This window comes from Egretta garzetta, unplaced genomic scaffold (genome assembly GCF_000687185.1).
Source record: "Egretta garzetta isolate BGI_Z169 unplaced genomic scaffold, ASM68718v1 scaffold220, whole genome shotgun sequence".
NCBI lineage: Eukaryota > Metazoa > Chordata > Aves > Pelecaniformes > Ardeidae > Egretta > Egretta garzetta.
This window is the reverse complement of record NW_009258414.1, coordinates 1,216,683-1,230,340: the sequence shown is the minus strand read 5'-3', so window position 1 is coordinate 1,230,340 and position 13,658 is coordinate 1,216,683. Positions and strand designations below refer to the sequence as shown.

General features: G+C 52.5%; 1 protein-coding gene across 1 annotated transcript; it reads right to left on the bottom strand.

The window, feature by feature from the left end:
* Positions 1–1,980: 1,980 nt before the first annotated feature.
* On the bottom strand, positions 1,981–9,157 carry CD40LG (CD40 ligand). The gene is made up of 6 exons (XM_009643274.2): positions 9,002–9,157; positions 7,034–7,171; positions 5,074–5,119; positions 4,713–4,769; positions 4,350–4,409; positions 1,981–2,355 (listed from the first exon to the last, which is right to left on the bottom strand). Exons 1-6 carry the CDS (start codon positions 9,155–9,157, stop codon positions 1,988–1,990), a joined length of 825 nt encoding a protein of 274 aa, XP_009641569.1. The 3' UTR covers positions 1,981–1,987.
* Positions 9,158–13,658: the final 4,501 nt, after the last annotated feature.

Below are 13,658 nucleotides of genomic sequence, written 5' to 3'. Positions count from 1 at the left end.
GAGCCCCTGCTGCCCCATGCACAGTGGCCGCAGGATCCCACTTTGTGCAGCATCCGTCCCTCTGCTCCAAAGCTGGGACATCCCTGCAGGCTCCGTGCCCGGGGGCAGGCAGGAATAGCCCTCTTCCAGCCAGGTGTCCTAAATCCCCTTAAATTAACCCCCACCCCTCTGCTCCACAGCTGTGCTGGGGGCTCCAGCCCTGGTGCCTCGCTGCCTTCCCAGGGCGGGGTGGGGGTGCCTGCTCCCTCTTCCAGCCAAAATGCCCCTGGCGCTGTCCCCTGGCAGCCCAACATGGCCCAAGGAGCGGGGTGGGATGGCTGCCCCCAGAGGCTTTTGGGGCTGGCTGTCCCCACTGTGTCGTCCCTGGTGCCACCCCGCTGCCCTCTTGGTCCCCAGACCCCATGCAGGACCCTAGGAAATCCCAGCCTGGGGCTGAGAAGGGTGAGCAGCCTTCAGAGCACACAAAGCACTCTCTCTCTCAATTCATCAATTGGATTACTTGTAGGGTGACAGTAGATGAACCCCCAGACTCAGGAAGGGGGAACCATGAACATTGAAATATGCTGCAAAACACAGCTACGGCCATGCACAGTCCCTTGGCACGCGGTCCCTCTCTGTTTACGAATATAAGATGGTTTTAGTTAAATAAATAGTTTTTATACATGGTGACAGACAAGAGTGGTCCGTTCCTTGACAAAGTTAGGCAGTTTTGGAGAACAGCCAACAAATACATATTAAATTGTCATAAAAACAGACTGGCTCTGAGCTCTCTTCTGCTGACCTTGGAACGGGGCCATGCTGGGCACCCAGCACTGCAATGAGCTGTGCAAAGGCTGCCCCATCCGTCCCAGCAGTGGTGGCACCTGGGCACCGTGTTAGGACCAGATCTGCAGCCTCCAGCCAAGCAAACTCTAAGGACTGCCCAAATCTGAAAGCTCTTCCACTTGCAAACCTGTTGGCTTCCAGGAGTATTTCCAAACTTTTGCACTCCATGCACAGTGGAGTGCCACTGTGGGCACACCTTCACTGCCAGAAGATGCTCTGCACATGCACCTTGGAGGGCTTGAGAACCAGCAGTTGGTCCTGTCACCACCCATGCTTTCTCCTCCTAGGGCCAGAAGGGTCTCAGGAGGGGAAGCAGGTCCAAATATGATGGTGACAGCCAATGCCTCTTCCACTGGGGAGTGAAATGATCTGCACAGGCAGAGGGTCCTCTACCTGCAGAGGTGAGAGGAGGACAGTCTGGTGAGCAGATTCGGGTCACTGAGAGCAGAGCACTGCACTCTGCACTCTGGCAGCAGTCCTCCCTCAGCCACCAATTGCCCCTCTGATGCAGGACAATTGTCACCAAGGGTGAACCTGGCCAAGTAGTGTCATCCTAAGCAAGAAAGCTGGTTGAGTTTGGCAGATAGGCATGGGTGGAAAAAAGGGGGTTCTCGAGATAAAGCAGACAGTTAGGGTGGCAACGATGCATCACCAACAGCTAGCACGGAAGGACAGTTTGGCTGATTGATTCCTTTAGAGGAGACGTTCCTAAGCCTTTTAATGTTTTTCCGTTGATGTTTTGTAAGCAGATTGGTACGGGAGATACGTATGAGCCTAGCTTGGCTGGAGCGCCCTGAGCCATCCTACATGGTTAGGAAAGAAATGTTGATGGTAGGGTTTGCTAAATAAAGCTCTTGTGACATAACGGGGACATCCACCCTGCCAGGCACATGGGGCATGGTGGACCCAGACATATAACACCAACACGTACCAAACTGTTGGCAGCAAAAGAAAAAAGAAAAGTGCAAACAACAACAGCTTCAAACTTTGTTCCATTCGTGTTCTCAGGGCCCCGTGGCCCTCATTAATAAATAACAAAATATACAAATTAAGAAATGAGAAAACCAAAGAGGCAGAGGAACATAAATAGGGGAAACAGGGAAAGCCACTTTGTTCAACAAAGTCGGGCTGGACCCCCAGCTCGGGGGCGGCCCCCTCCTCACTACAGCTTGAAGATGCCAAAGTAGGTGCTGCCGTGGTTGTAGTTCACTCGTCTTGAGTCTGTCACGTTGACAAAGACCATGTCGTCTTCCCGGAGTTTGAAGACACCTCCCACCCTGACGGACTGGAGGTCACAGAGAGATGTGGAGGTGCTGTGCGTGTCTAGTCCCTTCAGCAAGAGCCGGTCCTCTTCCATGGGGAGATACAAATAAATATAGAGGGTGAAGGGTGCCGAATTTGCTGCCTTGGTGCAGAAGCTGACTTGGGCGTAGATGTAGTAGAGCCCTGCTTCCTTCACCTTCAGTTTCCCCTCCTGGTAGGATATCAAGTTGCTCATGGGGCCATACATCGTCTTCTTCCACTCTAGCACTGTGGGGGGAAAGGATGGCACATGAGCTGGGAGAAGGAGACATCCAGTTTGGGAGGCTGTTTTAGGGAGGAGACCCCACAGACATTTGGCATCACAGCCTCTGTCTGCTGGGGGGTGTGGGGATGGGTCCTGCCCACCCCAGGACACCATCCCCAACCAGGGGCGCAGGGTCCCCTTCCCCGAGGCCAGAACACGTTTAACCCATGTTTCTGGTCACCGGCCTTGACGCCCTTGAATCAATTATGTGAGCGGAGGAGCATTTTGCTTCCTTCATCCAACCAAGTGGAAATGCTTAGGGTAGAGGACTGCACACAGTTTGCACACAGTTGCCACCACGGGCCAAACGTGCCCATGTCCATCCCTGTAGGGTTGCTATCTCCACGGCTTTCAGTGGCACAGCCTCCGAGCCCTCAGAGCACTGCCAAAACACACTGCAGCTCCTGTCTTCAGAGACGCCCATCCCAGGGCTCATAGTTTTTCCAAACTGGGTGCTGCCTTTCCTCCAAAGTCCCTCCTCCATTTGGCCTCCACAGAAGGTCAGACTTCACCAAGGAAGTGCAAAAATAATTGTCCCAGAGTCTTGGTCCCTGGCAGGGTGCAAACCTGGAAGGGTTTTGCATGGCAAGTGCTGCCTTGCAGCACCAGGACCACTGCCCCTGCAGACCTGGTGCTGGCATGGCTGTTGGAGCATGGCTGTTGGGGCACTATTGGCATCATCGGGGTGGCTCATGAACACGCACTTCTGCTGCAGTCGGTGCAGATAAGTTAATACAGAGACCAGGAAACCATGGCCATAGGAGCTGAGCTCAGCTATGGCCTCCCAGAGGGATTCTGGACCTCCGCCTTCCCCAACCTACAGACACGCTTGCGAGAGCATCAGGGGTGAGTGACCTAGCTCCAGAGTCCCAGTCCCCGCAGTGGGACAGCATGGGTGGTCCTGGGGGAGCCATGCAGCCCGTGGTCCATGCCTGCGCATCCTATGGGGATGTTTTCTCTGTGCCCAACTGGTGAGGTGCAGAGCCGAGCTCCAGGCAACTGTTGCTCTCTGGGCAATTTCAGCCTGCTTTATGGGCTCAACAAATGCTTAAGCAGGGACTTTTAAAATGCAGCGAGCTTCTCACTTCTTTGATCTTATCTAACACTAAGCTTTCCACAGGTAGACTAAGCTCTGGGTGAAATGCTGCGTCAGAGATGGAAAGAGCAGTTGCCTATTACCGGCAGTTACTCCAGAATTAAATCAAACGTGTTCAGATTGCGAAATCCTTGCCAGATTGAGGGACTGCCCTTGCAAGCCCTTACTCGCTTCAGTAATCCTTGCTCTTGCAGGATGTCCCTTAGCTAAGGCTACGCTGGGGGTCGGAGCTGCAAGAGCAACCACGGTCTGTGCAGAGGGATGCACAAATGCAGACGGACTCACGTGTGTTTCTCAAACATAATGTGGCCATGGCAGCTTGCCGAAATCAGTCTGGAGCTCTCTATGTTGTGACTGTGAAGTCACCAGCCAGCCCACAGTGCTACCAGGACCACTACAGGTGAGAAGATGACTAGATCAGCAGACACAATATGCCAGCAGAGCCCTCCTGCCATAGCCACCCTGGCCAGGCATGTCCAGGAGAGCAAAAGCACTGTGTTTTGAGTCCAAAAGAGAGTGAGAAGTTGGTTTCTTTAAATACAAAGAGGAATAGTTTTCCTCTCATAAAAAACACCGTAAAGATTAAGCCATTGCGATGCACTTCTAGGAAGGCATATATAAGGCTGCTGAGGACAGCCAGCATGGGATGCATGAGCCCCACGTGGCACAGGCGCACGTGGTGACGTGACCACTGGGAGGTTCGCTGTGCTCTGGGGACACGCTCTCTTGCTGGACTTGTATTGTCCCCGTCCCTGGCCCTACCCAGCCACGGAGCAGGGTTGCAGGGTCCAGCCAGGGAATGCACGCTGCCGTGCCCTGCTGGCTCCCTGGCCAAGGCAGCATCAAGCAGGTCTGTCTTACCTGACACTGTCCTGTTGCTCTGACCTGCCAGGTGGGCTGCGATCGGCTGCCTCTTCTCTGCTGCAATTCGGAAAGGCCAGTGTTATTGATACCCTGGGACCCGCTGTCCCCCCTGGGCAGCACAGCTCCTCTGCAGGGACCGCAGTACCTCCCACCCTTGGGATTTCCCTATGGGCCAAATCCAGTCCAGAGGCACAGTCTCCAAAGACCCCAGCTTTGAGTTAGGCAGGATCTGGTCTCTGCTCAGCAACGACACTCAGTTGTCTTCAAGATGGAGCCCCTGAGGGATAAAGCCCGTGGAGGAGACCGCGCCACCTTGCCCACTGGGGGAACAGGACCTGAATGTGCCCACCCCTTCCTTACCTGTCACGGACGTCTCGTTCTTGTGCATCAAATGGGGATGCTCATGGTGCTCATGGCCTGCAATGCAAAAAGGTCACGGATTTAATTTTGGATTAATTTTCATCGACTTCAGGCAACATGGCACACAGAGCCACCTGCCCTGGTGAGCCAGCCATGCCTGGTGCCCCCCTCTGCCAGCCCCATGCCATGCACAGTCTTACTCCCATGGGGATCTCCCAAACTCCGACCCCATCCCCTGCCTCTGTGCTGTGCCCTGGGGCACCGGCGAGCTGTTGCAGGGTGAAGGAAACCCCTTCCCCAGCCAAACTACTCCTCCTGCCCCAGCAAGCGATGGGTACGCTGGTGACACCAGGCAACTCACCTCTCTGCATTTCAAACTTGGGCTGCTCTTTACTGGCTCCCTTGTCCTGAAACAATAGTAAAAATATATGTTGGGGTTTTTTTTTAAGATGTACAAATCAACTATTTCGAAAGCCTCTGTGTAAAAGGATGCTCTGACCATCGTGCAATTTGGTGTTGTTTGGCCCCAAAAGCTCTGCCAGCTGTTGGGGGAGGAGGGTACCCAAAACTGCAGACACCCTCTCGCACCTTCCCCAGCATCACCTATGGCCGCGGGCTGACCGGCTGTTTGCTGCAGGGGAGTTGTAGGGTTTATGATTTCAGGCTTTATGCAATTACAATGATATGATGGGGAAAGTTCATTTACTGTTCTTTCCTTGCCACCAGCAGGAGTAGTGCAGCCCACCCATGTTTGAGAAGGACATATGTTTATCATCAGGCAGGGAAGGATCAAGTGTACAGAGAGGCATTGGGGAAGCAACCCTGAGTGAATCTGTTTAGTCTGTTCAAAGACATAAGTGGAACGTCTGCAGGACACCAGATACCTCCAAAGGGTTTATTTTCACCAGTTCGGTCACAAATGTCAACTCAAGATCAGCTCACAGTTGCCCAGCAGAACTAAGACGTGTAATCACATCAAGTCCAATGACATGCTGGGCTTCCTCTCCGTAGTGGTGGTCAGAATCTGGTTTCAAAGTGTTTTGGAAGAGACACGCTCTGAATCTCTGCTGGTGAAATGAGTTGCAATGTGCCCAGCCCTGCCTGGGTGGTTCAAACTATGTAAGCAAGTTCTTGAATCCATGTAAGGAACTGCATGTTTTCAGGTTCTTCCTGACCAGGGAGACAGATTTTGCTGAAAAAGACCTTTAGCAGAGGCTTGAGGACTTATATATGTGGATGCTGTGTGAGAAAGTTCAGCTGATCCTTGCTGTAATGACATGGGGAAAGTTCATTTTAAAAAAAAAAAAAAAAGAAACAAACAAAACCCCATCACCTTTTCTTTTAAAACCACGTCGGAGAGCCATGCTGTAGATGCTGCCCAACAAACCGGGCACGTCCCTGCCCCTGCGAGAGGGGGTTTTCAGGACTGCTAAGCTGGACCCATCTCAGACACAATTTTCTGTTGTCAGTTGGGCACTGATGCAAACCCAAAGGTTTAGCTGAGGCATTTGATGCCATCGGGGACTGACAATCAAGAAGAAATGTTCCTCTCCTGCCTGCTCTGACCGGCACAGCCCCTCCTAAACAGCGAATTTGAGGGCTGAGCAGGCTGCGAGCACCTCATCCCTGGCAGGGCAGCCCTCAGCCACGCTGGGAGGATGTCACCATGCAGGGTGGCTCTTTTGCACCCAAATGCGAGGAGCCCCTACACCGGCTGGAGGTGCCATCCCTGAGCCCATGGGGTGGCATTTGCACAGCATCCTCCTCTTCCTCACCGGCTGCTGGGAGCCATGTTGCCTGGCCCCGAGCCTTGCACCGTCATCAACGCCTGGGCAAAGTGGGCATAAAAGTGCTCCCAGTGGCATCCTCAGAGCTACTCGGCATACGATCGGAGCAAGCTGCCAGACAGCAGAAAAATCAATGGGATCAGAGTGCAGAGCCAGGGTGGCTACAGCTCCATCCCACCCACCGCAAGCCCCAAGCACCCCTCGGCACGCCACAGCCAGACATCTGACTGAGACCGTTTTGAGAAAAAAGAAAACGGGTGAGGTTTTTCAGTGATATCAGTATAGTGTAAAAATACAGTGTAAAAATAATATAGTGTAAAAAAGGGTATGTGCTATGCAGCCCCAAGGTAAAGGGTACCCACGGTTTAAAAAAAAAAGCTGGGGTGAAGCTGTGTGTGTGCCTGGGAGCCCCCCCCTTCACGTTCAGCGGGGTCTTTATCCGCCTAACAGCGCGTACCTGTGAAGCTGTGTGTGTGCCTGGGAGCCCCCCCCCTTCACGTTCAGCGGGGTCTTTATCTGCCTAACAGTGCGTACCTTGCACTGGAGATCCTGGAAGCCCTTTAAAATCTTTTCACAGTCCAATAATGTCGACTTCTGACCTTCTGCCGTCTGACATTTCTGTACTTTCCTCAGGAAGATGTAATCTTCATTTAAGCTCAACACCTCTTCCATCTGCCAGCAGGAGAGAGACGAGAGGGTGAATGGGATGCTACCGAGAAAGCTGCAAGGGCCAGCAGCGGAGCCACACTGTATTCCTGCTAGCGATAAATCTCAGCCTGGAAAGCTCGGGGTTGGTTTTCCAGCATCGGGATAAGCCGGGCAGACGCGCTGCGGATACCAACTGCTCCCACCAGCCGCCCAGCACAGCACCTGCACCCGCATCCACCAGGAATTGCACCCACGGGGCTGATCCTGGTTGCCAACGCTGGATGAGAGGAGGATTGCACAGGATCCCTTCCTATTTTCTATCACCTTGATAATGAATTTAAATTTCCCACTCTGCCTTTTCCAAAAGGCAGGTGGCAATTACCCACCCACCCACATTTACAGACAGCAGCACAGAAGTCTCAGCGAGTGGCTCGGGTTTTGGGGCTCGCTGCCACTGCCCCGGTGCCCCGGCAGGCAGCCGGGATGCTCGCTCAGCCCCGTGCTGCCCTGCCCATGCAGGGTGGCTTTTCATTTTTCCAGCTGGTTTACTGACTAAAAGAGCTGCCAAGAGACCAAAACCAACTTGTGGGCTGGGGCCGAATTCTGCCGTGAGATTCTGCTTCAGATTAAAAAAATCAGATTAAAAAAAATCAGAAAACCAAAAAAAGAATAAATATATCTATAAAAATACTGATTTTTTAAAATTACACCTGTTTTTTGTAAAAACCTAACATTTGGCTAAACAGTAAAGAGGAGCACAGATGGACATGAGGACACGCAACCTGGGGGAGCACGCAGAGCAGGCAGCGCCGGGATGCGGAGGGTCGGGTTTGAAGCCCTGCCGTGAGCTCTGAAGGCAGCTGAAATCCTCCTGCCACCCGTGGCTGCATTTCAGCTCCCTCTGATCCTCTGCCACAGCCCTGTGCAGTCACGTTTCACTCTGCCAGGGACCCTCTACTCACCCCTTCACCCCAGGCTGCAACCTCCGTGCAGCAAAGTCCCCTTCCATCCCCCTGACTTTTAAGCCCCTCTAGCTCAGGATTGCTCTCCACCCTTGAAGATCAGAAGTTACCCATCTAAATTTCAGTTTAAATTGGGACACCATGTTTAAAAATCAGTAGTGACGATCTTATCATTGTAAGAACTCATTCTGGGGTTTAGACATCTTTCATTTCTTTAGTTGGTAGCCTTCTCTGCTTTGCAAGAAAGTGGCTTTAGGCTGGTGATTTTAAGCATCACGCAGTGCAGCTGCGGTGATGGCAACCTCAAAAACAGCTTTTCAGTTCTTAATTTTTTGGTAAATACTGTCCCAAGTATGGGACAGGATCACTGATACTGTGACTCTTCAAAAAAAGACAGAGTACTAAGATCCACACTTTTCTTCCCTAAATAGAAAGACAGCATCTGAAGTGAGCTGTTGGTAAAATTCATACATGTGAATACTAAAAATATTCATTTCTGGCCCCCCCCATCCTCACGATTAGTGTCACAGTGCTACCAAGTGCTATGGCACCAGAAAACCCCCCATGAGCCTAAAATAGCCACTTGTGTGTTGAAGCCACACTCTCCTCTCCCTGAACTGGCCATCAGCTGCCAGCTTTGCTATTAATTGCTCTTCTTGATTGATCCATTCTCGTTTTGTTAATGAAGGGAACAGATCTCTTCCTCAGCGTACATCTTAGTTGCAAATTAAAGCAGAAATGAGAACATGGGTGCAATAAATGCCACTCCCGCATCCATCCAGTGACAGCATCATCTTCGAGCATGTTCATGCTTTTGGTGAGCCCATCTCACCACGGCTGAAGGCAAATTGTGTTAGCGATCCAGCAGAGACAACCTTATTTCTACACTTACCTTATCCATCTTCATGTGAAGATACAAACAGAAGAGTACGGTCCCAATAGTCTGTGCTACAATAAATACAGCGAGGAAGCCCATGAACATTTTCATGGTGCCAGGTGAGGTGCTGCTGATGGGTCGGGGCGTTGCAGGGCTGTAGGGTTCGTTCATCCTCCGTGCACGTTGCTGGGGCTCCTTCAAATGCCCTGCTTGCAAGTAGCATGAGAACTGTTGTGTGAGCACCCGCTGCTCAAGGGATACAGGTTGCAGCAACCTACACTTCCTGGAAAAAACTCTTCGTAGTGGGTAGGTTTGTTCACTACTGTCTCCCACAACAAAAAAAACGTTGCTTAGACTTTCTTCTGTGGTGCACTTCCATGTTTTTTCCTACCGTTCTACCAGAAGCAGAAAGAGCTTCTTATTCCATATATTCATATTTACCCTCGAAACACTCAAGACTATGCCCCAGTGGTTTTTTCCTGCTGTGGATGAAAGTTTCACAGCAAGTCATCTTCAAAGAAATGAAGACCATGAATCCATGGGCAGAGCTGCTTGAACCGCAGTGTGGGCTTCCAGGGGCTAGGAAGCACTCAGAAAGTTGGTTGTTTCTCAAAAGGAGAAGAAAGGCTTTTTGCCCTTTGTTTCCTTCATGAGAAGGATGATTTTGCAGTTAAGACACTTGGCTGAGGCAGGTGGATTGTGCTGGTTTCTGACCTTCCCTCGTGCTCCCCATGGGTGAAGTCTCTGCCTGGGTAGGCTGAGTCATCCTTACAAACATCTCTATGGGTGCTGGGCCCCCAGAGTGGGCACCACTTTCATGCTCCTCAACAGACAGCAGGATTTTGGGTCTTAGTGCTTGGCCATCAGTTTGGGGATACAAGTTTTAAGCAGCTTTGTTGGTACCCCAGTGAGGTACTGACCCTGCACCCAAGGGAACAAGCATGTGCAGACCCTGTCGCCACTTAGCCATGTTACCAATATCTGTATATTTGAGCATGAAAAAGGCTGTTGGGGATGCTGAGCGCTCCTGCCAGCTGCTGACCTCCCAGCATCACCTCCATGCAACTTTGGGCAGCCCATGTCCCTTCCATGTCCCCACACCTCAGGTTCTGCTGGGGTCCAGCCCCTGAGCCTTCCCAGCCCTCTTTGGGCAGCCCATGTCCCTTCCATGTCCCCACGCCTCAGGTTCTGCTGGGGTCCAGCCTTCCCAGCCCCAACTCAGAGCTCTTCAGGCATCCAAGATTTGGGCAGCCGTGCACCACCGATACAATAACTTAAGGTGAATGCAACAGGGTCCTTACTGCTTACAGCAAGGGACAGACCTCCTTTTCCCCATGTAAAGAGGATAAATCTGGGTTTCTGTTGGCGTGCAGGGGAGGAGGGCTGAGAGGCTGTACTGTGAGGAAGGCTGAGGAGCTGGTTTGAAGGCAGTCATCAAGCCATTATATAAAGTTGTTTTGAAAGTAGCATTCTACAGGCAATGCTCTTATCAGATGTGCATGCAGCCAGTAAAGGGTCGGATCCTGCTAGAAGCAGCGGGGCACTGAGCAGGGCGCTGCTCTCCAGCAGCCCCAGGAGAGGAGGCTACACAGTGCCTTGTCGGGGCTGCTCAGCGCGTGGCAGGATGGAGTCCAGCATTCGCTTTTGCTATCTACCCACTCTCTTGCATCCTGTCCTGTGTGGTTAGAACGCTGTGAGCTGCAAATGCAAAAGCTGGTAACAAAGCACAAACATCTCTGCAACCAAGTCAGTGTTTGACCTTGGCAGGTCACTATGTTCCTAAATATAGCATCCAAATCACAAGTGTGGGATGGCACCAGGGTCTTCGTGGGCAGCAATTCAGTGGCTGAGCAGAGGGCAGCCCAGGGCTGAGACCCTGGCTGGTGCTTTGGAGCTGTGCAACCCCTCACCATGCCAGGACTGTTCCCTCTGCGACAAGAGGAGCTTTGGGATGGGGTTGCCAGCTCTGGGGCCGGCCCCCCAGTGTCACTTTTGCCTTCTAGAGGAGCAAGGGGCCCCTGGGGTCCTGCCCCTGGGTGCCCCGAGGGCTGCCCACACACCCTTGCCACCCAAGGGCTGCCTTGCTCTCCAGCTTGCTGGGGCTTCCCAGCTCCCACAGGACCATCCTCCTGGCAGGAGTGGGGTGACTCAAACAGTGCTGGGGACACACCGACTTGGGTGACAAGCGGAGGTCCCCTTGGCATCAGCAGGGTTTTGAACCCGGCCCCTCGGGCTTGCAGCCTTGCTGTGCATAGGACCAAGCCCACACACAGCCTGGGAGGACTGCCAAGGCATTGGTTTTATTCCTTTTCATCTTAAAATTGGCATTATCTTAGGAAAGACCAGCCCTGGCTTCCTCATAGCGGTCTGGTCTAACGCTGAGCTCCTATACACTGTCCCTGCCACAGCAAGCTTGCCACAGGCAAGAAGCCATGTGGTGGTGGACATCACCAAGGACACCCCACAGAGCTGAGGCCACGAGGCCACGGCGGGGAGCTGTGCCTGCTCCCCAAAGTCCTCGTCCCATGCCTCAGCCCCATGGCGCTCGCTGGCATTTTCCAGGGCTCTTCAGAGTTTCCTCTGAATTTAACACTCACCTTTGGGGCAAGTCTCTACATGAGAAACAAAACAACATGAGAAGTCGTCACTGAATACTTTCCCCGAATCCTGAGTGTCGGGACTGAGAGGCAGCCGATAATGTGTGAAACCACAGCAATGAGCGTTGCAGAGAGCAGCAAGTGAGGTTTTGCACAACTATTCCCGAGCCCTGGCTGTCCCCGGCAGACGAAACTTTTTCAAAGCCATTTCTGGATAGCCACTTGTCACCATTTCACTGAAATGAGAAGAACCTGTAGGTAATGCCGGAAAACCCCAAGCGCATCACCGGCCCCATTGCATGCACCTTGCTGGGGAGGCCGGAGCTGGAGGCAGCCTCGGAGGGGCTGCCAGGTTTGGTGAGGAGGATGAGGAAAGGCTCCAGTTTTGGGTACCCAGCAACAAAACATCATCGGAGGGTTGGCTGGCTTGTGCTGCAAACCAGGAAACTGAGAGTCGCTAGTCACAAGCACCCTGACGGGAGAAACCCGGTGGAAAATATGACAGTGGGGATCCTGGCAGAGGTTCGTCAGCGGGGAGGGCAAGCTGGCAGCTCCTCTTCAGGAAACCATTGCTCCATGTCGGCAATCCAGCCCCTGGCTGCCCCAACTGGTGGAGAGCAAACCCCCCAGGAGCCTTCTCCTCAACCCCACACGACCAGGTCCTGTGGCTGCTCCAGCTCAAGCCAGGGATCAATGCTGGTAGTACCAGTTCTACCAGGAGGTACCAACCAGGGTCTGGGGAAGGTAGAGCCCCGTTGGACCATCCTGGCACCACTACTGTTCAGAGCCAGGCAGCCTGGGAGGACAGAACTGCCACAAGCTGTGCTGCGTCAGTGGCCCCTGAGGACGTGCTCTGTTACTGCCTCACTGCTTCATGTGGATGGTAGGGATGGGGAGAAACACTCAAAATCCTCAAAATCCATGTTATCCCATGCCAAGGCCAGGTAGCATCATGGCTGTACATCCTTGGCTGCTTGGCTGCTGTAGGAACATGGGGGAGTGTAGCAGAGAGGGGACACAGCCTTGGGGAAAGACAGCCCAGAGGGACGACAGGCAACGGAGAGGGGACCCAACATCTAAGGGAAGAGTCTGCCTGCATGGGATAATCCCAGGGAAGGTGAAGTCACACCTTCACCCGGTGATGAGCCAACCACCAAGAAACCAACAGGGTTTTCTTTCAACCCCCCAAACCCTCTGAACATAACCATAACCATCTGCTTGCAAACCCCAACTGGCATGGTTCCTCCAGCCAGATAACCCGCGGGTGAGACGATGGGAAAATGTGATCCATCGCTTGCATTCCTATTGACCTAGTTGCGGTATTTCCGCTGATCAGCAAATTGTCTCCACTTGTACTCAGCGCTCAGAGTTTTGTTTACCGAGAAAATATCCGGTTGCCAGCCCCGGTGATCTGTTAAAGGCTGGGAGCATTTCTGAAGGCAGCAAGGTGAAAGCTGATGAGAAGAGAGTGATTTTTTTTTTTCTTCTCTGGTGCCCACTGCGGTTTCATGACTTGCTCTTTAAAATGTGCTGCTCACCCCACATGCTCTTGACAATTAACAAAAGCTGGGTGCTGTGCAGTACTAAGGACAATACATTCAAAAAGAAGATTTTATTCTGAGTCACAAAAGGAGTTTGCCTGCGATGCCGTGGGAGGGATGCAAGAAGGGAACCTATGAGAGAAACCTAAATTAGCCCCTTCAGCACAGGGCGATGGCAGAAGGGAAATTTGAGCTTTTCCACCATTTGCTTTGTCACTTCTTTAGATTTTTCCCTCTCCTGCACCCTTTGAGCTCTCGTGCCTCCAGGACAACCCCGTCACCGGAGAGGAAGAAGGAACAGACACAGCCAGAACACCACAGAAAACATCACCAGCATCTGGAGAAGGAAAGGTTGTGTTGCAGTTTCTGTTTATTTTTTTACCTTGGTATGAATGAGAGAAAGCTCTTGCAGTCCAGAGCAGCGAGAAGCAGCTGCAGGGACAGACGAAGGTGTCAATACTTGCGATGGTCACGCCTCTCTGTGGAAGAAAAGAGCAGAAGATGGTGGTCGTAGCCACTATGGTGGTAAGGGCA